This window comes from Fistularia commersonii, chromosome 3 (assembly GCF_037954325.1).
Source record: "Fistularia commersonii isolate RoL2024-O1a breed Wild chromosome 3, RoL_Fcom_v1.0, whole genome shotgun sequence".
Taxonomy (NCBI): Eukaryota; Metazoa; Chordata; class Actinopteri; order Syngnathiformes; family Fistulariidae; genus Fistularia; species Fistularia commersonii.
The window spans coordinates 5,072,510-5,099,974 of NC_141286.1; the positions used below are offsets into that span (position 1 = coordinate 5,072,510).

Genomic DNA, 27,465 nt, shown 5'->3' on the forward strand with positions numbered 1-27,465 from the left:
AATAAGAGCTTTGACGGCCTAAGACAAGTCCCAATTTATATCATGACTTGGCTGCATAAATTTGCCAGTTTTAGTTTTTTCAGGAACTTTCAGTCAGGGATTTAAGTTCATGAAACATCCAGATTCTTGTGAAGTCTATGCAAGTCCAGCCAGGATGCCAAGGTGCAGAAAAGTAACATGTGAGCTTTTTATTTCTCTGAAATTGTAAAATATGTTATGTGACAAACCTTTTTCTTAATTTGTTTTTTGAGGTTGCTACTTTGGTACGATCTTTTTGTTGTTTGTTTCTGTCGTAGTGAGAGAGGATATGAAGGTTGTCGGTGTTAAGAGAGGAAGATACAGATTAATGGGTTAGATGGAGAAGGTTGATTTGCAGTGGCGACCCATGAAGGGAAAAGCCGAAAAGAGAAGAAGTTTAATAAATAATTTCAGTTTATTTCATCACTCGCTGTTGCTGGAAAATGCACTAACTCACTCACATCTCAACACATTTTATAGGCATTTCAATGCCACAGAAAAGGTGTAAGATCACTGAAATTTAAAAAAAGTTTCTGATTACATCTTCAGAAATTAACCCAAATGTCAATTTAAGTCCCAAAAGGCAAAATCCATACCAACTGTATGTATTAACCTTCATCTTGCGTTAGGGTCGCCACCGACCCGTTTTGTAAAGTCTAACGCTGGAGGAAGGTTAAAGCACAATGGACTTTTTCATATTCCTATCTTATTGCAGAATATAGCAAAGCCCGGTGCTTTTTGATTTTCTAATTTTGATAGCAACTGGGATTTCTATCTGCAAAAATTAAAAAAAAACAACAATATGATATGTATGTATATTTGTGTAATGTAATGTATGTAAATGTAATTCAATATAGGGCGGCAGTGCAGTGTTTAGCGCTTCGGCGTCACAGCACGAAGGTCCCTGGTTCGACCTTTAAGTCGGAGTTTGCGTGTTCTCCCCATGTCTGCGTGGGGTTTCACTGTCCAAAAACATGCAGCGGGTTAAGTTGAATAGTCGTCTCTATGCATGCGGCCCTGCGATTCACTGGCGACCAGTCCAGGGTGAACCCTGCCTCTCACCCCATGGATAAATGGACATTCAATTAAGCAAACATTTAAGAATTCAGGCAATGATTTATACCAACTTAGGATGGGGGGAGGGGGGGGGGGGGGGTTCGTATGTTGTTTAATCCATTTCATATTTACATTTCACCATGACAAAAATATGCCTGATATGATATATACAGAATGGAGCTATGCCATGTACATATGATTGTATAGATATGTAAAAACACAAAGGGACAGGTATGTACAGTAGACAGGCCTGAAAGCAGGTATGCTTGGGTCCATCGTTTTTCCTCTTCCGGTGACGGTGTATTGACGGCCCAATCGTCCCGGTCAACCGTTATTCTCCTCAACCCTTGAGTGGGGACAAATTAGGTGTGGCCACTTTCAGTGGGACGCAACATCTTACTGTAGCGGAGGGGATGTTATGGGTTGATCCTTGCAGCAGCACTCATCTGAAGACAACATTTTGGTTCCTGGCCGCTGCTGGAGGGGAACGGGCAAGAATCAAGGAGTCTGTGAAGTGAAATTTTGAAGATGAACGAACTAAAAAAAATTTTTTTTTGACATAATCAGTAATATTATAGGTTTACCTACTTGCCCTTGTGGAAAGCATTTACAGTCCCCCTTTCTTTGGGGTCAAACCATCTGTAAACTTTCCCTTCTCCTCTGCCTGGTGGCTGACGCAGGTACGTTCCACACTGGCACTGGACGAGGAAGGGTCTTCTGGGTCACCCTAGAAGCAGGCTGCGGCACAGCCGCTGCCGCCGTGCTCTTTTTCTCAGACGGCAAGGTGTAACTTGGGCAGAAGCTCATCATTTGAAAGCAGGACATGACGCTGCAAAGACCGAAAAAATCCCATCTGAATACAAATACGCCGTACGCAGTTGTATGTTCATGTACTGAAAGACATACCAGTATTTTACCAGTATCGGTGTAAGACTTACAATAACAAAAGATGTCAAAAGCACTTCACCAAATCATTGTATTGACTTACTAGGAGCTGTTGGAGTAAAAGTGTTCAATGTGACACATGGTGATGAACTGATGCTCCAGCATTTGATGGGGCGGCATCCGTTCGGAGGCATCGAGATGAAGCATCTTGGTCAGCATGTCCACAAATGTAAGCAGGTCAGCCTTCTCTGCGGCTCTATCTGCTGAGGTCCCATTCTGGATAACTGTGTGCTGGAACTGAATGATGTCCAACCCATGTCAGGGTAAGCTTTCATTTTTATTTTTATTTTTTATTTTTTTATTTATTTATTTTTTTTTTTTTTTTGCAGCAGACACCTACCTGTGGGAGTTCATCCAGAGAGTTTAACTTCACCAACCTAGTCTCTTTTGGCTTGATCCCCGTCTCCTTATAGAACCTTTTCTGTGACTTAAGAGAGATTATTTTATATCAGATTCTGCTTTGAAGAAAATCTACTCTTCTATCTCTGAAATATGAGACAGTTTCACTAATTTACACGTAACTGACCACTGAAAGCAGTAAAGGTTAATCAGACAGCAGCAGTAGTTAAAGGTACCTTGAGTCTCCAGACACTAGTGACAGAGGTTATGTCTCTCTTGAAGAAACAATGGCTCTTAAAACCTTTGTCGAGTATGTTATCTGGCGGCTGTCCTTGTGTCTCCACGATGTATCTCATCTGAAGAAGTAACGTAGGGTCAAGTTGCAAGCAACAATTAGCCCCTTTGACCAAAGTGATTGTCTATACACTCCGATAAAAGATGGAATGGGAATATGCTGATAAAAGAGCAGGTTTTACTTCAAGATCAAGTGGAAAAGATGTATTAATAAATAATTGACGATAGAAAGCAATAAATAAGTGAATGAATTACTTCAAGGCCTGAAACCTGGATATGGAGAGTTAGTGTCTGGAATAAAGTATATCTCGGGTGGATGTAATATTGTAGATAACCGCTTTGAACATCGACAAATTAATCAGCTAGCAATAGCTAGATAAGGCCTGGCAGTAAATTGACAACACGGATTATTTCGAGTGTTTCTAACCATGTCGTATTCACTGTCGCCGGGGTAGAGCACAGTGCCGAGGTACAAAAACGCTGCAATGCAGCCCAGTGACCACATGTCTATCGCCTCTGTAAACCGCAGTCCCAAAATCACCTCTGGAGACCTGCGATAAAACAAACAGCCCCATTAGCTTTAAAAGAGGCACATGACTGATACCATTTATTCATGTACATACTTCGATTTTTTCATTGCTATAGATTAGGTTTTAAAATAAGGTAAACCGACATTATTTTTCCATCCTGGAGTCTGACTCCAATTACTCACCGGTAGAAACGGCTCTGAATATATGAGCCCTTGTAGGCGGTGGAGATGTCACAAGCCAACCCAAAGTCAATGACTTTTACTTTGAAGGGTTCGTGCAGATGGTTAACCAGCATTACGTTTTCCACCTTGAGGTCAGCGTGGATAATGCCAGTAGCTTGCAAATGCTGAAGTGCGTTGGCAAGCTGAAAGGTGGATAAAGTCAAAATGCAATTTTCTTAACAAGATCAACAATGTTCTATCAGGAGTTAATTGTTTACATCCATACGGGAAAAAATGCAGTATAAACTTACCTGCTGGACAATGGGCCGGATCTCATGCAGATGAAGGGGTCGAAAATGCCTTTCCTTCATGAAGTCATACAGACTTTTATCCAGATGCTCAAACTCCAAGCACATATATCCGTAGTCAATGAAACTGTGGTTCCACTGAACAAGGTTGCATTTTTCAGAGTCCAACAAACTGAGTTTCTGCAGGATTGCGATCTGTTGATATTAAAGGAGAGGAAAATAGAAGAGTTAAATATTTCGGAGGGTTATGAAGAGAATCCAGTGCCTGAGGTATTTCCGCAGGAGGGCCGGTTGAGAGGACCAATTTTCTTACCTCTTCTTTAGCCGATTCCCCGTCATTGCCCTCGTTTTTTATCATTTTTACAGCCACCGTCTTATTGCTGTCTGTCCTTGTACACTTTGCAACTTTTCCAATGGTGCCCTGCCCCAGGACGGAGAGCACCTTGTAGCTGTAGTCTCTGCAGTGGAGCCAGCCTCCGGGGACCAACTGGTCCACCTTTAAATGATGGGTGGAGGACATCTGTCTAGACGCCAGAATATAACGGAGCTCAATCCTGAGTGGAAAGCAGCAGCAGGTGAATAGAGATAAAATCCTACATCACATTCGATCATTTAAATTACTTCACAACAGAATCATTTGAAAGTAATATACAATATATATATATTTGAATATATATATATATATGGGGGTTATACAATCTCAAGTTGTATTTTAAAATCATGCACATTGATAAAGTACTCAGTGTAATACCCTATAATAAAATATGAAACTCAAGGATGACGGGCTGTTCTTTGGTCAAAGTGTAGGTTTATTTTATTAAATTCACTTAAAAGAGTGTTAAAATCAATTCTGACCACTGGTCCGAGCTTGCAAACCCCTGAGAGGCAAGATCTTTTTCGTATTTGATGTTGTATTGTGCTTTTTAGTCACAAGAGTGTCTTTTTCATCAGCAAGCAAATCCTTGAACGATGAGTTTTCTTTTTAATTTTTTTTTATATCCTTTGGGTTTCAAATTTCCTCGCCCCTAAACACCATGAAAGCTGCTGACACATATTTTTCAAGTTGATACTTTCCAAGTCCTTTTCTTTATCATTTAATCTGTAGAATATTTCCTCCAGAGGCTTGTAACTTTTTTTAATCAAGTAAAGTTTAGATGGAGAATACTGATGATTTTGGTGTGCTATTATCATGCTGTATCAAGAGTGTAACCAAAGTTTAAATGGCCAATCAACACATATTGCAATAGATGTCGATCCAAAAGAAAGACATGATGTAATACTACTACCTATCTTGCCGTCAGATAAGTACCTTGTGTTTACCATGCAAGGAGTAGTAAAACTGGATGAGTGAGTGCCGGGACTGTTGATTATTTGATTATTTTGACCAAAATAAGTGTAACAGCAACAACACACAAGGCTTAAAAAAGCCTGTGTTTGCCATATGTCAATGTTGGAGATGTATCAGCCATCATTAATAGTATTTCTGTTTTTTTGCTTTATCAGTTATATTGAATATTTCCTTTTGCAGGTCACTTTAAGGAACTTGATTACATAAAAAAGTAAAACCGTTCATATAATGAAAAATACATCAGTTGCATATTGGCTGTATTTTGCATCAATACAATTAATACGTTGTATCTGGATGACATCATTAATGATCAATTACACCAACGCCGAACACTGAATCTCCTCAAATCAAAGGTAATACAACATGTTTGGCTATACAAGGTTTATGTTTACCTTGAAGTCCCTCCAAGCAAGTGTAGATTGCTCGGAAGAAATACCATAAAATTTTCTCTTATCCTATTTTCTTTCAACTGAAACATGCTTACATTAATATAAATAGTTAAACGAAAATCTAAACTTCCGAAGCGGTTGAGGTCAAAATCATTATCAATGTAGCTCCAAGTACATAAACATTTCATGAGCTCAGCATATTCAGGTACAAAGGAAACACTTACCAAGTGTGTCAGTTGATGTCACTGTGACGTCCAAGGCGTTCCTCAGCAGAAAATCATTTTAAAATCACGTGGAAATATTTGCGATCGTTCATTCTCCAGTTGAAATGTCCATGTTGAAATCGTAAAAAGTGTTGATATTGATAAAATTGTCCACTGTTCAAATGTCTCTTCACTCGGGTTGACAAACTATGACATCAGTGTGGAATCCATGACAACACACTTTATAGTGTTACATCATGGCAACCTACAGTTGGGAACATTTTGAACGAATACGACGACGCAGGATGATTATTGCATGAGATATTTCTACCAATGCTACCTAAATAAGAACATATGTTTTAAAATGCATGCTCAGTAAGTCTTTTTGATTCAGTTAAGCTTAACTGTTCTTGCAAGACAGTTTTAGGAACAAGAAGAACACAATGTGAAAGTTGTGGTAAAGGCACAAACAATCAAGAGTGCAAGCAATTTGAAGAGTCTGGCTCTGGTTGACATCATGCTGTGAAGGGCTTCCATTCAGGACTGACAATCTATAAAAATAATATAAAGCACAACAGCGAACGCTGTTTTTAAGAACATATTTTATCAAATAATTACCCCCCAAAATTTATTATTTGTTGCACAATACACTGACTTTGGGGCTGACAGTTATACCAAAACCAGCACACCATTATACAGAGATGGAGTTAACAATAACTTGACTGAATTTGAGATTGAGGGGACTTGAGTTAAAGTATTTTAAGGAAAAACAGTTTACAAGTGTTCACATTACATATTGTGTTTTTTTTTCAGTCTTGCATTTTAAATCAAGAGTTTAAATGAATGCATTTTATGTACTGTATATAGTCCCATTGTTTGTTTTTTCCTCAGTTTTTTAGTGTCTTTAAGCAAAACTCTTTTTTTATTTTTTTTTATTTTGTCAAACACACAACTACAAATGCGATTTAAAAGGAATGAATATAAAGATGCCTCTCCATGGCAGCGGCTGCAGCTTTCATAGCTTGTTAGCCAGCAAAGCATGGACATTATTCAGCAATTTCTAATAAGAAAATAAAAGTCAAACTCATGAATAAATAGATAATGGCAGTTTTTTGTTTTTTTTTGTTTGTTTATAACAGCTTTAACCGTCTTTATTATTGTCTCTGCCCTCAGCTGGAATACCATTGCCATTGCAATGTGGACAATAAAAAGAAATGCTGTAGTCTATTCTCCGGGGGAAGTGGGTTCATATTACATTTCTTCAATATGCATGGATCCTTATTTGCAGTAATTCATGGAAACTGCTTTAAATCTCTGCCAATTACCCAACAGGTCCTGCTGGAGGTCGGTGAGCTGAGTCCTAAATTCTCATATTCCACTAGCATTGCTCATTTATACATTTTTCATTTTTTTTTTTTTTTTTGAAGTCTGATAACTGTTCCCAGCTCAAGCCAGAGCAGCTACCCATCGATAGCCACTGCAGGCAGCAGCGCTTTTACAGCCCCGGCGTCTTCAATTAACCAAATGCCGTTTGGTTTATTGATAGATCTTGCCCTCCGACACGAGTTTTCATTTTCTTCGCCAGTGAAGAAGCTAGAAAGCAGAGATTCGGTTTTGAAAAATGCCCATTCTTAACTTTACTGTACAAAATCCAGCCTAGGAATTTCCAACTTGTGTGCCTTGATTATCTAATTTGCAAGCATTTTTTAGAAAGAGTCTCAACCCCGTCCTCATTTGCAGCTATCCCTACTTTATGCCCAACTCCAGGAAACTTTCAAAAACTCTTGAGTTAGCTGCTTTCTTTTCTTACATTTGATTCAGAAGTCTACATCTCTTCAGCTTTGAATGACTAAAAAAAAGTCCTCTGTTTCTGTAAGATTCTTTTCTCTGAATTTTCAGCTGTATGACAAATTCTTGGATGCTTCACAAAAGTTAGTGTTTTTTTTTCAAGTCAGTTTTTATCAATTTTTATTTTTTCCCTTCATGTGTTTTCTTTACAAGACACATTAAAAACAGCTGGTCCATTATTCCAAACATCAGCTAAACCTCATTGATGCCCCTTTGCTAGGACAGACGTTTTCACATCATTATTATTGTTTACGTGTAACATTAGTACTTGTCTCTACTAATTTACTCATTTTAATGGGAATTTATGATGGTTATTAGCTGCCGGTAACAGTGGAAGCACCGAGGCTTCCAAATGTTCCCTTTTGTCGTGTTAATGATTTCTCTTCCTGCAACATGCACACATCATTACAGCATTCAAAGTGTGTGTTGTGCATGTGTGAGTGTCTGTACGCACGCACACACACACACACACACACATACACAGACCGACAAGTCCGCGTTGTCACGGTAAGAATGAATATATGTACTTTAGTCTTTTTTTTGTTAATGGAGTTAGTTACAATATAAAAGTTCAATTTTTTTAGTAGTCTTTTGTTGCGTCTCTTGGTTTGGCTCTTTGGGAAGCTTATTATTGATTTTTTTTGGAGCCGGACCAACATTATTAAAATTTTTGTGTGTTAAAGTTTTGATAGTAACGTCCTTATTTGGCTGAAGACATAGTTAAAAAAGGGATTTAAGCTAAATCCTTTGCCCCCCCCAAAAAAAAACATTGACACGATTGCATTATCTTTTATGCTTGTAGAAGTTTAATTGCACTCAACAAGAAAAACACGCTGTTGATGTATTACGGTAAATACCAATTATCAGTGGAAGGCCGGCAGATATTATTCACTGTAAAAAAACAATTGATTGTAATTCTTCAATTGGCTTACTCTGTATAATTAATTTGTCAATAAGGGAATTAGTAATATGTCGTCACTTCTTGGCGTATCTACCTTTCGCTGATTTGGAAAGTAATTACCGCCCGGGAAGAGTTATTTTTTTGGCCACAATGATGAAAAAGCGGTGATGAGGAAGAAACAGTCACATTTCTCTGCATTTACGAAGCCCTGTTGTGAAAACGCTGGAGGATCCTGCCAGTATTGGGTGTACCGAAATATTCAGGATGGCATCGGGTGATGCCGAAAATTGAGAACAAGGGACAGGATACAATGTAATTTTCAAAGACGGTGACAATGGCTTGTGTATTTAAGAGATTTTATCTATTTCAAGAAATATCTGGTGTATCAACGCGCATTCCCCGAGTTATTTGAATTGTCATTCTGCATTAACCCTTCCATTCGTTGAGGCCTGTAGATCCAGGATCACGGAAAACATCCAGTAAGGCTGGCTGGAGGCTGTACAGAACCCATTCAGTTTACTGATGAACTGTGTCGTGCTGACAGAGTGACAAAGAAATCATTATGCAGTTTACTGTAAAACATATACCAGCAGATTTACCTATGAATGACCGAGTCTTTACTGAAGGCGCGCTGGAAATAGCTGATCAGACGAAGACATTTCAAGGGTACAATGTGTTTGGTAGTTTTTTTTTCCCCCCCTTTTAACTCTAACTAAAATGATTGACTGTCTACAATCTGGAACCGTTGTAACGAAGGTTGTTTGCTAACCACTGAGAAATCGTTGCAATGAATGATTTCAACCACTCGATTAAATATCTAGCCACTCTTGCTAACTGTTTACTTCACATAAACTTTATTCCTTTACAATTTGAATTCCAGCAAACTTTTGCAAAATTTTGCAAAGGAGCCTTGACAATAACCTGGATACATTGTTTTTCAGCCACTTGTATTTTTATAGTTTTTCCCTCATTTCCATTTTTTCCCTATGCTGCCACACTGAGTGCGTTAACATCCACCGGATTTTTTTTTTTTTTCTCTCCAATTGCAACTGCTTCCAATTTTTTTTCAGATTTTTGTCACAAACCCTCATTCCCTCTAGGCACGACTACAATTTTCTCAGCAGTTGCAGTACCTAGGTTGTCCCGCCTTTCTGCATTTTCCATATTCATGCTCCCCGCCACAATTAACACATCATTTCTCTCCTTTATATACGAGTACCCGATGGTAAAACTGGCCAATTATAGCAGTGCATCGGTTTTGGAATATGTTGTTCTCTCATGCTATCGGTCAACATTCCAAAATATAGCTCTTTTGGGAACACCTTTTTTCAGACTTCTACCAAGACTGACTCATTCTCTATTTTCTCCGTTCCCCTTGATCCACCCTCACCCTCAGGTTCTTCGGTAACTCACTCATGCCAACACAGAGAACAACTCCAGAAGTGAATCCGATCCAAGTGTTCAACTTCCATTCGCCTACCCCAATAACCCTGAAGACTTGGCCCTCTGCAACATGTTTTTGATATTATCCACCTGAAACTTGGTATCACATTGCGCTTGCAAGCTCCTGTCTCATAACGCCGATACATACGTTCAAGTAATTCTGGAATAAATATCAGTTCACTTGATTTGGCTTTTTTTTTTTTTTTTAATCACAGCATGCTTTTTCATCAATCTTAACACGTGATTATGATATAGTAGTAATCTGTCTTATTTCCACCCAAAATAGCTATTCCCCTCCCCTTTTTTATGTTTGCAAATGTTCTTACATTTTCTCATTTCTTTTTCAGTCACTAAATGTTACGCTATCTTCATTCTTTTTATTTTTTTCATTCTTCTTTTTAATTCCTCTCCCTTCAGCCGCAGGGGATCTCAAAATATTTGCACTTAAGACCTTAAGACACTTTATAGCCTTGACTTGTTACTTAGACACTTTATAGTTTTATTTGTATTTCTTATTCTCCCTCCTTTTTTTATACTGTTTATACAATTTCCTACTATTATTGTTATGTTTTACTTGAAACTCTGGCACAACAATTTCCTTCAGGATAAATAAAGTTGTTCTCCTTCTTATTATTCTTATTCATCCCCTGTTCTTGTGTCTTTCCTGGATATGTAGTGAAAACTGCATTAGTTAAATCTATACATGATATCAGCAAATAGCACAATAGATTTCTCTAAAACAATGTCCAAAACGACTGCTCGGAAGACCAGATATCTGCAAATTGAAATGAAGGGTCTTGAACAAAACGGGTTAATGTTCTGTCCGGCAAGATGTTCTGTTTTGTCCATTTTGTTCTCAACTCCGTATTAATATGAATCCGGAAAGTCAAGAGAAAGTCCAGAGCTGTCAACTTCATCTTCTTTTCTCAGTGTTCATCACCGTCAAAGTTGTCAAACTCCAGCTGTGCCTTTTCCTTTTTCCTCCAATACTGCAATCTATTAGCTCCACCCTCCCGATAGTGTTTATTGCTATCAGAAACATCTTTCCAGACTCGCTTTTTAGCACAATGATATATAAGACGGTTCCTGCGATACTGAAATGACTGTTTCTAGTCCTTTTCTCCGGTGAGGTGTTACGGTTGCTGGCATCCGAAGACTTGAGTAAAGAACACCTTCAAACTGAATTCTCCCTTTGTGTTCTTTGGTTTCCTTTTATGTCCTTTTAGTGTCCCTATACTTCCAGACTTTACTATTTGTTAAGCTGTCCACCGTCCAATGTTTCAGCCTCAGTACAACGATCACAAATACCTGTCGGATGATGTCCTGAAATAAACCATGCCACATTGAGATTACTGCGTCCTATCTCGATCCTGCTCATTCTGTGTCGTGCTTAGTGTAATGCCCCCCCTTACTCTTTGTAATTCCTATTCCCTGCTGGATTAAATGCAAAGATCCCATTCTCATTGTTGCTACAACTTAATTACCTACCTTTCTACACACGACGGCCTTCACTGGTGACTCAACCCGCGCATAATTAGCCTCTGTATCTTAGTGTCTGTGTATGTGTGTGTGTGCATGTGCGTGCATGAGTGTGACTGTGCACGTTTTTGTGTGTGCGCATGTGTGTGCGTGTGTGTTTGTGTTTCTAGAGAGTAAGGTGGTGATGACTTCAAGGAGAAGTTGGAACAGACACAGCGGAAGGAGGGTTCCCTGCATGATGTCATCGAAAGTTGTGATGTCACATAGGGGCGACTCAGAAAGCTCCTTGTTTAATTTCTGTTATGTCATCATCACAGGGCACGCGACTTTCTATATTGCGATATTGCACATTCCTTACAGCAAAACTTTGATTGCTACTAAAAACATACTCGAGCTGTAATAAATAAAATATAAATATTGCACTAGATGGCATGTGAATATGCTCGTGTGTTAACTTGGAAAATAAGAGCATGCCATTTTCACCCATCTTGCGTTTTAATGTATGAGTTTTCATCAACAAAGGGGCAGTTTTAAAACAAAAAAAGACTGTTACTTAAAGATAGGGATATGGCAGCTCCATGGAGGCCAACTACCGCAAACCGAGTATAAACAGCCGTGTATTTCCTCTGAAATGTTGAGATCTATAAAGTGAACTGCTCGATTGTTTATATTTAGTCGTGTAACAGGAAGTCGGATGTGGAATTGACATACATAATGCAATTAGTGAGTTCTTCCCTCTCATTCAACTGTAGAAGGATGCCATCTATTTCTTATTTCCAGAGGGGCTACAATTAAAGAATGGTTCCTTGGAAGACTTTCTAATTTGCTTCTTAATTTCCTTTACTTCATATTATAGGAAGGGGGGGTACCATTCAAGTCACATGAAAAAAAACAACAAAAAACAGGATTCAATAACACTTTGAATAGCAAAACTTACTTGCGGGCGTAATTTGGAATGATATTAGTTTAACACCTCCAGACCAGCAGCAATCAAGTTCCACATAAACTGACTTTGCATATCAATTGTTGCCGAAATCTTTTTTCATCACCTCTGAATGATGGAATTGTCTTGACTTAACACTGCGTATCATGGCTCTGTGACCTTACTATCTTTTTGTTATACTGTTATATCACTGACCGGTCTTTTATCGCCAACTTCGGCTGTAGAAGAAAGAAATCGTAACCGTGACTTTCCTATGGAATATTTTTGGCAGGAGTCATTTTTGGCTGTAATAGACAGAAACTGGATTCATGCAGAGGGAAGGAAGGAAGGAAGGAGCTGAGGTTTATTTTTAAAGCGAGTAATTCTTGTATCTTATCATTTTATTGCCATCAGTCACAGCATGAGGCTCTTGAAGGTTTTTTTTGTTTTTTTTTAAAAAACAAAAAACAGATTTACAAACTATTAAGATTCACATTAAAGGAGGCAACAGACTTTTCAGTCTTTGATAAAATCAAAATCTTGATTCCTTTCCTTTTATTTTTCCTTTTATTCAGAGGGTCATGTTAAAGGCTGCTGCCAACCTTTTCTCTCACTTCTACCTGAGGAATCACTCGGAACAAAAATTACTTTTATGATTGTCTCATTCGTATTTTCTGAATGTGTACGTCTGTGGGTTTTGTCGAAATCATGAAGGAGATACTCGGATACGGCCTCGTAGCAGCGAATCCTGATAAGAAGCGCTCCTTTCACCTGAAAAGTAATCATTGAGGTGTCACTTTGCAATCTTTCTCCTGTAGTCTGACAACAACAGCGACATCACTCCCAGTATTCAGTCACACTTTGTGGCCTAATTCCTCTGTACGGGTAATTATTCTCTTCTCCATAAATGGTTTGGCAAGGCAATACTCATAGCCTTATTTTCATTGTGTGAAAAGCCCATCATCTTCCGATACAAGAAATTATACATGGCAATATATATATCTATACAAATATGTATAGATATATATATATATATATACACACACACTGCTCAAAAAAATAAAGGGAATGCTTGAACAACACAACGTAACAACACAATTCCTCCCTCTGTGAAATCAAACTGTCCACTTAGGAAGCGACACTAATTCATTTTGACTTGTTTTAAGGAAATTACATCAATGTTGGATCAGCCTGTAGTGTGTTTTTCCACTTAATTTGAGTGTGACTCCAAATCCAGACCTCCATGGGTTCATAAATTTGATTCCTATTGATAATTTTTATGTGATTTTGTTGTAAGCACATTTAACTATGTAAAGAACAAAGTATTTCATAAGAATATATCATTCATTCAGATCCAGGATGTGTTATTTTAGTGTACCCTTTATTTTTATTATTGTTACTATTATTATTATTTCATTATTCAACCAGTCTATTAATATATATATATATTTATACACTGCTTGAAAAAAAACATATACATGAACAGATGATAATGACCTTTTCTTATATTTTGTGGAATTAATTTTAATAAATATTTGTGAAAATAATGTACATGCATGCCTGATGTATGATTAAAAGACAAAAAAACATCTAAAGATGTCTTAAATGGCACAACTTTGTCTGAAAAAGGAGTGTTTCTCAGTGTTCACATTAGTGTGCATTTGCCGTGCAGAAATGTTCATCTGTGTTATATTTATGTGTAATTAGTTGGAGATGCTTTGGATTAAGGTTTCGCTTTTTCAACAAGTCTGTGGTGATTTATAAGGCGGCACATGTGCCCTTGGGTTTAGTGCAATAAGTTTTGAAAATAAATAAATAAAAACAAAAATAAATGAATTATAAAGCTAATAGTAGACTTATTCATCAGCGTGAAAACAGTCACCAAAGCTCTGCTGACTGACTGGCTCATATTCACTCAAGTTTGCCACAGAAGTACAATTTAGGCTTTCATTATTACACTTATTTGACAACAGTGCTTTTCTTGCCCTGATAATAGGCTTTTAGAAAATATTGTGCTTTGTGAAATTGCTTATTTTCTGAAACAACATCAAAGCATAGTGTAGAAAACATGGTAATGACAGTCTGCCAACATTTCTTCCATTCATAATCAGCCGCCGGGCAGCACGGCGGCGCAGTGGTTAGCGATTCGGCCTCACAGCACCGAGGACCCTGGTATGATTCCTCGGGGTTCTCCGCTTTCCTCCCGAGGTCCAAAAAGTGGAAAAAAAATGAGAAATTTGCCCCGAACGGTGGGGTGGGAATGTATACGTCGGGTATACGATAGGCTTCCACAAGGATGGATGGATGTTCAATCGGTTGCCTATGTAAGGATGTCAAGACAAACGGTTATCGTTTCAGTATTGAAACTATCAAAGTAATAGGCAGTAATAATCAGGAATACTGTTACGTTATGTTCTGTAAAGTTTAAAAGTAGGCCTTTTGATCGAGAGGAAACTCTTGATCTATAACGAGAGCTACGACTTCTTCAACTTATGACTTGTGTTTGTAATGGTTGCGATCAGTGGACACAATCCATTTTCGTCATGTGGCCCCAGAGGTTTGATAGCGCTTTTATCTTTAAGGCTACGTTTCTTTACGGGACAGTTCAGCCAAACTACAAAATTTAGTCATTAAACCTTTGCCCCTGCGCGGCGAGAAGGTCGGGTGATGTTTTGTACACGAAACAATCCTTCAGCTTCCGAGGACAAAACCTTTGAGGTTTCCCCCAAAACAACAGAAATGAATGACGATAAAACAATAAACACCTCTATAACTCCCATCCAGCATAACCAAATAACCTCTGAACAGCTCAGGGCTATTGTGTTATAGGAGAGAATGCACAGATGACAAAAAAATAAAAAATAAAAATAATTATGATACACAATAATGTATCACTACATTGAACACATCTTTACTTTAATTATGTCACAAAGAGTTATAATGAAGGCAAACATAATGGCCTGGGGCTATTTTGGAAAGATATTAAATAACTGTTATTCTGTCTTGGAGAAACATGATGGAAAGATTTTTTTTATGCCTTTAAATCTTATTAAAATGGCCCTGGAATTTAAGCAAAATGAATTGCATGTAAGTGCATTAAATCTCTGACTAGTCATAGATAGAGAGGGAAGGGAGTAAGGTTAATAATATCAGTTGCTTCAGACCACAGTCTACAATAATGTTCCTTATTTCTGAAGTTATATTGCCCCAGATAAAAGTGAACATAATAAGCATCAATCATGAGAAACCCAGCGCGAACAGATCAGCAGTTTTCCTGCAGATTCTCTGAGCAACTCCCGACACTAATTTTTCCTGTCATTACTCCTGTCAAGACTCCCTTTAAAGAAAAAAAGAAAAAAAATTAAAATTCTGTGCCGCGTTATTCGACAGTCAGGCGAGCTGTGGAATTCCTCTGCAATGCGATGAGCCACACACAGTCTACAGAAATACATTATGTGTTTTTGATGAATCCGTCAAAGTTAGCTACAAACATAAACAGCATTTGAAGCGGTAAAAAAAGTAAGGAAAAAAGGATAATAACTGAATTTGTGATTGAAAAGGGCCCACCGCTCAATCATCACAAAACCGTCCGTGGCCATTTATGTATGATTTCTGACCCTTATCTTGTGAATATTATCTTTACAAATGCATTTATGTCAGGATGAATATTTCAGTTCGGCATTAATTCTCGGGATCCTCAACAATATCATTCTGGTGGTTCAGAAAATCCTAAATTTTCGTCAGGGAGAGGATAAAATAAATAAATAAAAAAGTGAATATTCAGACATGGAAGTTAACTAATTGCCAAGCACAGCAGTCTGACAATGATTATGCATATTTTGGTGGCACTGGCAAAGTCCAATATTTCAGCTTGTCATTTCGCTGTGCAGAGAAATTGGTCTGATAATCAAATAATCAAACCCGTCAACGTTCAGCTTTTAATTTTACAAGGAACCGAGTCTCATCGAAACACTGCATTTTTATGAGCAATGATATCAGCAAGCCATGCAAGTTTAACATGAATTTGACAGTAAATGAAGAATATGCTCATTAGAAAGTCATTTTCTATATTAGCCAATACGTAGCTCATACCGGCTCTTTTTTTAGGTCATTCTAATAGAAAGTCATGCACTAGTTTCACTTTATGACCCAAACGTGAAGTTAGTTAAGATCACCAACCACCATCGAGAGGTCATCTCGTGTTTGTCGTTCCTTCAGGCTTTATCTCATGAGGCGAACGGATTAAAACGGTCCTTTTCTTTGAATCTTGTGTCTGACAGCTCTAGACATTGCTATCTTTGGCAGCATTTATTTATTTATACAATGTATTGTTTTCATTTCAATAGAAGATGATGCGTATATTGCAGAGCGACGGCTCTCAAAATTCGGCTTTGGAACCACAAGAGCAGAGGAATGTCTGTAACAAGATGGTAAACAAGGCTTTTCCTGAAATCAATTAGTTGATGCAAGGTGGAATAATCGTCAATCGCCAATCAGGAAATTAGCAGATCGGGAAAAGGACGTTTGAAGCGGTCCTGAATCGGAAAAAAGTCCGAAACAAACTTCATTCTCATTTAAGATCACGCGTCTCCTCTATCGGCTCTGCATAACAGGATACTGCACGCCTTCATGAGTTTTGATATCGGTCCTAAAAATCTGAATCATAATGGTCGTATTTGTACCATAGCAGACATATAATGAAGTGGAACTGATGTTAAAATTGTGAGAGGCACTATTCCAGACGACACGCTGGATGCTGAGCGCTCCGACGGAGATGGATGGATGGACAAAACTGATCACCGTTACTGTAGCGTGGATATTTTGTTGCTTTTGAGTCAATCTGATCTCCCGTCAAAATCCAACTATCTTCCAAATCCCAATGTTTAAATACATGCAGCATTCAGTTTGAAGATCATTCATTGTTTTTTGCCAGCTGGGTATGGCGTTGAACTTAGATGTCAGACCTTTGCTTTTTTTTTCTTGCTAATTTTATCTTTAGCTAAGTTCAATATTAGCATGACAGAGTTGAACTTACTTGATTTTCAACTGGCTCACCTTTCTTTATATTTGTTCATTTCAATCCTAATTTATATGTGGACTCTTTGGCTCTTTGGCTTCCCCCACCACTTTGACCATGTTAAGAACACACAAACATCCTGGGGCTAATCTTTTTTTTTTCTTTTTCAAACAAATAATCTCAGTTCAGTGGGACTTAAAATAATGTCAGACAAATGGGTGATTAGTAGTGGTGGTCCATGAGGCCTCGGACTTTAATATATTTATAGGTTTGTAACAATCGGACTCATTCATACACTTTCAACCAAGCTTATGTAACATGACAACACTGACCCCTTTTGTTGGATATAAAACATAGAACCCAGATGCACACCGAAAAAAAAAAAAAAAAAATCACTTAACGCATACCTAATAATAACCTTTTGTTTTTTTTTCTGTTGGGTTCGTGTGAATTCATTGCATTAATTTTGCATCACCTAGTCAAAAAAACAAAAAAACAAAACAAAAAACATATTTTCTAAACTGAATCGATGTGCCTTGCACCCAATGTTGATTTTTACCACTGCGGTAAACGTTTACCTAATCTTTGTTAACATTTAGGCCTGTACTTACAAACAAATGTCCCTTCTTTTATTGCTTTGGATTAATTTAACTGACTTTTAAATATAAAACAGGTTTATTAAACATCATGCAATTGCTTTAAAAGAACCCGTGAGAGTCTCCAAAGGAGCTTATCTGCAACTAAGCATGATCTACCTGAATGAGAACTTTATTCCTGTTTGACGACCTGCAGGTAATCGAACAATATTAGATGAGCCGCTGATTTGACAAAGAAGAGCAACAAATCAAAAGTATCAAGGTTTAAGTTTCTCTTAAAGTAGGTCAAAGCTGTTGATTTCAGCGGGTTGCTTGTCGATCACGTAAAACCTAACATGGACAGGTACCTGACAAACAATGATGACACCTTTTTTACTTAAACTCTGTTTTTACAAACAGCAATTTTTAACAAAGTGTTGCATACATGAGGCTAGAATGTGTGACAAAAGATTTTCACGCAGCTTTAAGCTGTTGTCTCTCTTCAGGAGATACCCTCTGTTTACCAAAAGAGAAGCCCATTTCATTTTGCCTAATAAAATTGAGAGATTCTTAATCAACGATCTTAGAAGAAACAGACTTTACTGTGTCACATTGTTGATGAAACCCTCCAAAAATGAGTTTTTCTTCTTTTCTGCTTTTACCTAAAGACTAAAGTTAACAGTTTCATCGAAGTTGAAATTTTGTTTGCACTTCCTGTGTTCTGACTTTTGATGGCAGTGGATGGGCACTTTTTAAAAAAAAAATTCCAATGATGGAGACGGAGGAAGAGGCACATGCAGCAGGTTAATTGGAAAAACTGGAGCAGATGATGGAGGGATGGAGGGATGGATGGATGGATGGATGGATGGATGGATGGATGGATGGATGGATGGATGAAACCCCATGGGGGAAAAAAAAAACAATGTCCGTCTTTCAATATCATCTCCTATTACTGTGATGACTGAAATCAACATTTGTACACATGCGGACAAACAACGCATTCAGATGCCTCCATTTGTGGGCTAATTGACTGATGGGAGTATAAAGGGGTGTGAATCACATGATTTGCCCTTCACACTGAATTAATTGGTGCTTTAAGGCAGTATTTCAAATCAATCACCACAATCTAACAGTCCACCAGGAATGAAAAGTCATTTCAGTCCTTGTGGAAGGTCCGCACTGTTGTGTTTTCTTGCCAAAATGTGACTATTTCCTGGTTTTATCTTAGGTCTCAATAAGAATGCCGAGTGAACTGTTTTTCCAATCTTAGTTCGACTCCTCTGAAACCAACCAGCTCGGAGCAATGTGGAAGAGTAACTCTATTTTTCATCTGAGAAGTTTTAATCGTTCTCATGTGAAAAATCCACACAATGAAAAAATGTGGGTGCAAAATTAAATCTTCTGGACTCTATTGGGGATGAAATAAAAGTTTGAAGCCTACAAAAAAAAAAAAAAAAAAAAAAAACAGGTTATTAACTCGTGAGCGCTGAGTCCGGTCACAGTAAGTTCCACAGTTCTTTTTTTTAACAGTTCTTTTTTTTACCCCTGTATTCCACAGCTGATATTTAAAAAGGACAGTCTTTTTTTCATCCATCCATCCATCATCTGCTGCTTATCCTGCACTCAGGGTTGCAGGGCTACTGGATCCTATCAGTATTTTATGAAAAGTTTAATATTTATCAACCCGCAGTAAACAGAAAATTCAATACGCGGCGTCTCAACACCTTGCTGACATTTGTGCCACGATCATAAGACATTCCACTCCTTTTACACACAATAGTTTGTTTGGTATGAAGAAGACATTCCAACTAGTTTGACACGAACATCAATAGCGGTTATTGCGCTAACTGACTACATGTCAGGACTCATTGGATCAATTGCATTTTAACAGAAGCTGCATTCATTCGTTCCTTCATTCGCTGTCTACGCTGCCCTGCTCGCACACTGGATTGTGGGGACGCTCGGCGAGAGGCTGGTTGCGCCCGGGAGCAGCTGCCAGTCCATCGCAAGGCCACATATGAAAACACGGACAAACCTTGTAATTCTCACCTACGGAGAAATTAGAGTATTCAATTCAACTGATTGGAGGAGAAAGACGGGAACATGGAGAAAACCCACAAAGACATGCCGAGAACATGCCTATCTCCGAAAAAAGACCTTGTTTGACCCCTGGATTTTGAATCTGAAATCATCTTGAGTGCTCATCTCAGTTGTAACTACATTTAAATCCCTTAAAAGGTACAATGAAATAAAACAATAAAACAGCACAGCTTATCAACCCCCACTTTGTCATTCAACATAATTTCTATATTGGCATCATCTCCTTCTTTCACTACGTTTAGAGTGTGTGTGTGTGTGTGTGTGTGTGTGTGTGTGTTTATATGCATGCATACTAATTTCAAAATAAAGAGCAATACTTTAAATTATTAAAACATGTAAAGACACATTTGCAGAGGGAGTTTAACTCAAATATCTATTGAATTTAATGATGTAGTTTCAAAAACCCCTCCATTTTTTGAACGCTGACTTGTAGCTCAAACCTACAAGCGTCAAAGTTTTCCATGTGTAACATCCCATATCAGACTATAAATGAATGTCGCGACCCAAACAACTGCTTCTTGTCACAATCCCACAGTCAACTCAGAAGAAATGGTAAATTTGAGTCCGGACCAAAGCAAATAAGAATATACACATGCTTGCAGATACTACATTATCTAGTTATTACATTACCGTGCTCAAGCTAGCGCAGACACGACTTTAAGACATCTAAACTTTTGATTTCCTTTTTTTTGGACTTAAAATTAGACACTTTGACCTTATGCTTCCACTTTAAAAGTACAAACCGAATGAGTTTAAAGTAGAAAATGGAATACGGCATGTTTGCCCTTTTAGTGCATCAAGCTGAATAGTTTCAACACGATTTGTCTGTGAGGATGATGAATGTTTCAATGTCAGGAGTATCAGGGAAAATGAATACAAAGAAGAGTCTGACTTCAAGGAGCATCGATATCTTTACATCAATTCCGTGTGTAATGCTAGCAGACTTTTATACATGAATGGCCTTATCAATTATGTAAGAAAAATCCAAAGTTGATATATTTCTATTGTCTCTGTGCGAATATATGTGCCTCTAGGGATGATATTCCCTGAGCTTTGACACTATACTGTATATTCACTGTTATCATACATTAAAATCAAGTCAAGGGCAGACACTTGAAGGGTTTCGTTATCACAACTCACACAGAGCAGATGTAGATGACTCATGCATCCCCTCTGAAGTCATAATTCAAGTGGCCTGTCACACACACATTAAAACATGTATACCCATGGTTACCCTGGAAACATTGCAGCACAACATGATGTTAAGTGAATGCCAAAAAGACCATTTTGTCTCAAATAAATAAATAAATAAATAACTGAATGAATAGTTCCATAGTACTTCAGAAAGCCATAGGATACATGCTCTAGATGGATAAATAGAGCCACACACACAACAAAAAAAAGATTTCCTTATTTTGATTATATTTATCCTTTTTTCACTGCCTCACAGTTATCAGTAAATCAAATATATATGTGACTAATAACCAAAAAGTAATTTGATTACTTTTGCTGTATAGTTGTTGTAAAATTACATTAATGATTCAACATGCTTTAAAGGAAATGCATAACTTTTTCCGGATTTTATTCCGATACAGGATACACATTCATGACGGGGGGGAATATTCAAGAATATGAATAGACAGCAGCAGGCGAACTAAATAGCACTTCCTGAGAGTTGTAGCAGAGGTCCTTCTTGATGAGGGCAAGAAGACCAACAGAAATTTGTACTTTGCTTTGCAAAAATACTACATATTTGCTGGTGTGTCATTTAATTGACCCTATCAGAACTGTGTTTCACCTGCACTATGATCTTTATTCAAGCTCCAACATGGCGGTCATCTGTTCTCCACATATGCTACCTTTATCCTACCAAACTTTACAAGAAGAAATAATATATAACAAAATAGCTGTAATCTAAATGTAACCGAAGTTGATATTCAGGCTCCATCCCTAATTCAAAAGACCATGGGACATATATATATATATATATATATATATATATATATATATATATATATATATATATATACACATATACCCATCTATATATATACACACACACACATATCACACATATCATACATATTCATACATATATACACATACACATACATATACACACATACATACATATGTACATTTATATACACATACATAAATATATATACACACACACACATATAATCATACATATACACACACACACATTTACATACATAAACACACACACACACACACACAAACATATATATATATATATATATATATGGGTCCCAGGGTCTTTTAATATATCCTATACTGTTTTTCTCAGGTGGAGCAACCACTCAATAACTTGGCCACAGAGGGAGAAACACAACCATTCACACATTTGGGAGACTTGCAGACTCTAAACAGAGCAACTCCCCTGTGTATGTATGTGCTAGTGTGTGTGTGTGTGTGTGTGTGTAAGTGGTAAATGGTCTAGACTTACAGAATCCCTTCACACCTCGCAGTCTCAAAGAGCTATACAGTACACAGCATTCACACAAACACACAAACACCTCTGGCGCCAGAGCTGCCGTGGGACGTGCCAAACGGGCCACCAGGTGCGACTTGGGGTTCAACGTCTTGCCCAAAGACGCTTCAACGTGCAGACAAGAGGAGGCAACCAACGAACCGCCGACCTGCAGAGTGGCGAGATGCCCACTCTGCCCACCCACCCCCCGTTTGAGTGGTGACTGGGACTTCATTTATCATTTACAGTAAAGTGTGCAACTAAATCGACTAACAGTTGTGTTGACGACTGACTTTTAGATCAACAAGATTCCGCAATTTGGCAATTAACTGTATCTACCTGAATCCATATATAATATGAGGTATCTTTACAGGAGTACAATATACAAGATTGTAGGCAGAGTTTTAATATTGAGTTCTCTATGCTGTGGCTCGACAGTGTTTATTTGTTCTTATTTGTCCTCCACCAACAACTCTAACTTGCAATAAGTATTGTTTCCGTCCACACTTGTTTACATGGCTGTCACAACACTGATATGCAAAACCCTTATTAAAAAATTGCTGGGTGCACCTTGTTTGTGGATGTTGCCATTTAAACAATCATTCTTACTTAATCACCTACTGTGGTTGAAAGCAGTCTGTTTTTTTTTTTTTTCTAGTCTCTCTTAATCCTCTCACCAGTTGCTGGCTGGGATTTTGATTCATCATATAATTATTAGCAGACTGTTTTTCTAATATATAACTACAGAATGGTTATATTTCATACTTGTGGACATTTGCAATGGTCCATGAGTACTACTTACGATGAGTATGAAGGAATCACGAAGCTTATTTGTTCGGTCTCACTGACTATATCTCGTTCAAACACACTTATTTCATTTAGTGAGACATAAATGTGTGTGTATATTTTGTTTATGTTTAGTTTGAAGGAAAAGACAGAGAGTGAAAGAGAGAAAGGCACCTCCTCTTCTAGCTTGGATAAGAGCTAAAAAATACACAAAATTAGTTTTCTCCTCCATCTGCCTGTATAATCTACTTACTTTAAACTTACAAAAAACTATTACAACTCCCTAACAAACAGTAGAGGTGAATTTACCTAAAATGACACCGATTTTTTATTTATTTATTTATTTCCTGCTTTTTAAATCTACAACCCATTCCTTGATTTCTCTGGGTTGGACAACATACAACATTATTCAATTTCTCCGCCATTGCATTTCCCTGTCACACACCCATGAGGAAACTTTAGGGCAAACACCAAACGCAAAAGACAGATTAGATCTATGAAATGTATTAGAGCTAAATGATCTTGACAAATTGCCACCAACTAGATGCGGAGGTTGACACTATTGGCTATACATTTGAATAACCATGACTTACATGGTACTGATTGTGATCTGGTCAACATTTTGTATTGATATAAAAACACTGACCTTCATTTATCAAAATACAGTTATCGTATTATTACATTCGCTGGGATCCGACCGTATTAAATAGATCATAAGCAACTGTGATTTAAGCGCTCCTCATACTGAAAACAACTCATTATTTGACCTCTTTGAAATATAAATATGACTTGCTGGGGCTATTTTGTCACCGAGCAGAACGCGTTGTTTTTTTTTGTTTTTTTTTATCATTATCTGATCCCAATAGGTTTCTCTCAAAATACTGTAGTTCCTTGAAATGAACAGAGATGTCCAAAGACGATGACTCATATCTTTTTTTATGCTCCAATGGCGGTTGGATTGATTATTGGATGAATAAAAATGGACTTTGGCAGTGCAACAAGTTTGCATATGCTTAAATGAATGAGGGCCACTGTCTTTCCAAGAACCTTGAGAATCAATTACAGATCGCTCAGAAACACCCCGTGTCCCCCTCCTCTGCGGGAAAATGTCTCTCTCACAGCTTAAACTAATACAGCAGGAGACTAACCTGGATATGAACCATGTGCTACGACAAGTTTCACACTGTTGAATATGTCCTGGCTTGAGATAATTCTTGATTTAGGTATTCGACCGACCGTCATTAACCCACTGACGGCTTCATTTGCTGCTGAATACAAAGATGGTGGGCTTGAAAGTATTTTCTGTTGAGTTTCTAAATGAAACGGACAAATTGGCATAAATAAGCTTCAATGTTTGTCTCATACTAGGATGTGTTGTCAAAAAAAGCACAAATATGTTAACTCTTTAAAAATCGCAAATTAAAGCACACTTTAATTTGTAAAACGTAATGCATGTTGGTTGATGACATATACAGGTTATATTCGTGTCAATTTTGGCTCTGTATGGTACGGTATATACTGGAATAACGCCACATTTTGCTGCTTTTGGGTGCAATTTCCAGTCCAATGGAAACAAAGGGACTGATGCCAGCCTGCACAGCTTTCCAAGGGACAAGAAGAAAGGAATGGGAAATTATATGTGGACTTACACAACTTCCTTAGGACCTGCAGCTGCGTTCTAGCCGCTTCTCTCGGCATGCATTTGACGCATTTAGTCGACCTAAACGGACTCAAGACAAACGCAGTTTTCTTTAACAAGCATGCAAAAGGTTCTTGGGAAAGAGTGAAGCCTGGATCACGGGCGGGAGATGTCAAATGTTCTGCTGCGAGGATGTCAACAACACGCTACTGCAGAAGGAGAATCTGATGACGAAAGATTAGGCATCAGCGCAAACACGAAGGAAGCTAACTGGTCTGTTAATCTGCAGCAGACCTGGGCATTTTACGTTCCGCGGGCCACATCTGGTCCGTTTTGCTTTTTTATCCGGCCTGCCAAACTATTTTCTTTGAATAGTTTCATAAGTACTTTCAATCAATAATGAATGTAGAAACTCCTTTTTTTTTTTCCTTTTGTTTCATTTTGTATGGATGACGACATACAAAAGAATGTCGGTACATTTATACGATCATGAATGATTTTAAAGTTGAAATAAAATGCCAAAAAATTCAAATTTTCATTTTGTTTAATTTGCATGATACCTAGCTAGCCCGCGCGTAAAAATTAAAGCAGAAATGTGGCCTGCCAGTCAAAATAATTGCCCACCCCTGGTCTACAGTGAACAACCGATGACAAAAAGTGAAGCTCCTTACAACAGACCCTCTTGCACCGCCCACTTCCGCCCACTCTTGCTTCTTTGCGTCTTTGTTCGTCTTCATTTTGACTTCTGTCTTCAGCACTATCCTAGCACTATCAGGTTTAAATGGGGAGGGTTGCACAGATGACGTGCTTTTGCACCGTGTGATAAAACGATTGGGGCCCAGCCCAGTTCGACTTAATGACATCACTACCCAGACAGCATCGCGATGTACCAACAATATGTTGAGATTTTCTCATTGCTTTTATGTAGCGGGTAAATATATTTATCAAAGAGGACGATAACATCTTGGTCACCAGGGATCCCTTTAACTATGTAACAACTGAACACATATGATCGACATAACTAACCATATCAGTTGTCTCCAAACACCACATCCCATATATCCTGGTAAAAGGTGTTAAATTCACCCGAAATAATTGCTGTTATTACAAGTTATCAGACCAGGTTACAGATGGTTTAAAATGTAATCAGTTGGCGCTGTTACATTAACTTAGGAGTCAGGCATCATTGTACATCATGATGAGATTTTTTTTTTTTTCACATCTGCCAATTTTCTTTTTTTTCTTTCAATCTATGAGCCTTGTTAAGCCCTGATACCATTTAAAATAACAAAAAAAGTATATAAAAATCTGCATCGCAATGCTGGTATGTAAATTTAAGACATTAAAACTGACAGGAAATGCTGGTGGCTGCTCTTTAGATGTAAATGTGATAGGGTTGTGTGTTTTCATGCAACATTTTTTTTTTCTTTCCTGACATTGTAATATTTTTGTTATTACCACAATAACAGCAGCGAAATGATCCCAACAAGCAGCAGTTTTGCATGTTCTCACACAATAGCACTCGATGGCTGGAAAGGAATCGTCAATGGGAATCTTTTTAACCCTCTTCCATCGAGGAGGTGACTAGACTGCAAAGTGCAACAAGTGCAAAGCAGAGAACAAAATTCTTTCTTCTGTTGCTTCTTCTGCTGTGAGGTGTTACAGTAGCTGATGTTCAGATTTACTTTCTCCGTCAGAGCTCTTTGCTTTCAAGCTTGTCATTTATGTCCACATGCTATTAAAAACTAAATATACATTTTTTATCTCCATATCGATGTCCGCATGGCCGAATATACTTTTACAGTTAGCCTTGGTAAAATTATCACAAAGACCCGTTTTATGAGTTCTTTGAATGAACACAGTTTTGTGGTATCGCTGTATTATGTCCTCAGTTTGCTCGTAATTTCTTGTTCTTTATTTCTTTCTCTCTATTATTCAAGATTCAGTAACTCCCGTCGTGGACATACAGCTTCCAGGTCTCTTATAATGTCCCAGAGACAGATTTGGTGATGTGTCTCAGCTAGTTTATGCATGCAAAGTGGTAACTTTCTTTTCGACAGTTCCGACACTAAGGCTTTAACACTCACTATATGGTGATGAAAAAAGCTGGGACTGCTTTCGAATAGGAGAGACTGCGTGACCTTTCAGTGTGGATTTCACTTATTATCCGCATTCCTGCATGGGTTTCCTCCTGCATTTTCCGGTATCCTCATGCAGCAGGTAAATTGAAATATCTGAATTCCCTGTTTATGGATATGTGAACGGGAGAGTGAATAATTGTACTCCGTGTCCATATGTGGCCGATCCAGGCTGTACCGAGCCTCTCTCCCAATGACTGTTGGGATTGGATCAAGCACCTGCTACCTTGAGTGCCGGGTAAGCAACATAACCATTGAATGAATGAAAGATTGCGTGTTCAGTATCTCCACTTTGCCAAGACGGGATGTGATTGGCAATCAACGGGAAATATTACCCCAGTGTTTATGCACAAGCACAGAAAAAGTGAATTAACTACAGTTGCCACTTAAAATAAACGTTTAAAGTTCTAAACCTGCACCTAAAAAAAAACACGAGAGGGAAGTCTTCTTTCCAATCTTTCAATGCAACACATTTAAAGGCATTCACTGTGATGTGACGGCTTCCCGTGCACATATCTGCAGCACAACACTG

General features: G+C 38.0%; 1 protein-coding gene across 1 annotated transcript; it reads right to left on the reverse strand.

Annotated features, from left to right (window-relative positions):
- Positions 1-1,704: 1,704 nt before the first annotated feature.
- On the reverse strand, positions 1,705-25,658 carry LOC147235289 (homeodomain-interacting protein kinase 1-like). The gene is made up of 9 exons (XM_086177952.1): positions 25,474-25,658; positions 3,965-4,205; positions 3,655-3,846; positions 3,365-3,546; positions 3,080-3,203; positions 2,595-2,714; positions 2,360-2,446; positions 2,063-2,256; positions 1,705-1,903 (listed from the first exon to the last, which is right to left on the reverse strand). Exons 1-9 carry the CDS (start codon positions 25,656-25,658, stop codon positions 1,705-1,707), a joined length of 1,524 nt encoding a protein of 507 aa, XP_086034078.1.
- Between the last annotated feature and the right edge of the window lie 1,807 nt (positions 25,659-27,465).

Excerpts from the sequence above, each read along its gene's own strand:
- LOC147235289 (XM_086177952.1), bottom strand. The coding sequence starts at position 25,658 with ATGTCATTAAGTCGAACTGGGCTGGGCCCCAATCGTTTTATCACACGG. Across the intron at positions 4,206-25,473 it reads GAAGTGGGCGGTGCAAGAGG|GATTGAGCTCCGTTATATTC; the intron begins GTCTGTTGTAAG and ends CTTTCCACTCAG. Across the intron at positions 3,547-3,654 it reads TCCGGCCCATTGTCCAGCAG|CTTGCCAACGCACTTCAGCA; the intron begins GTAAGTTTATAC and ends TCCACCTTTCAG.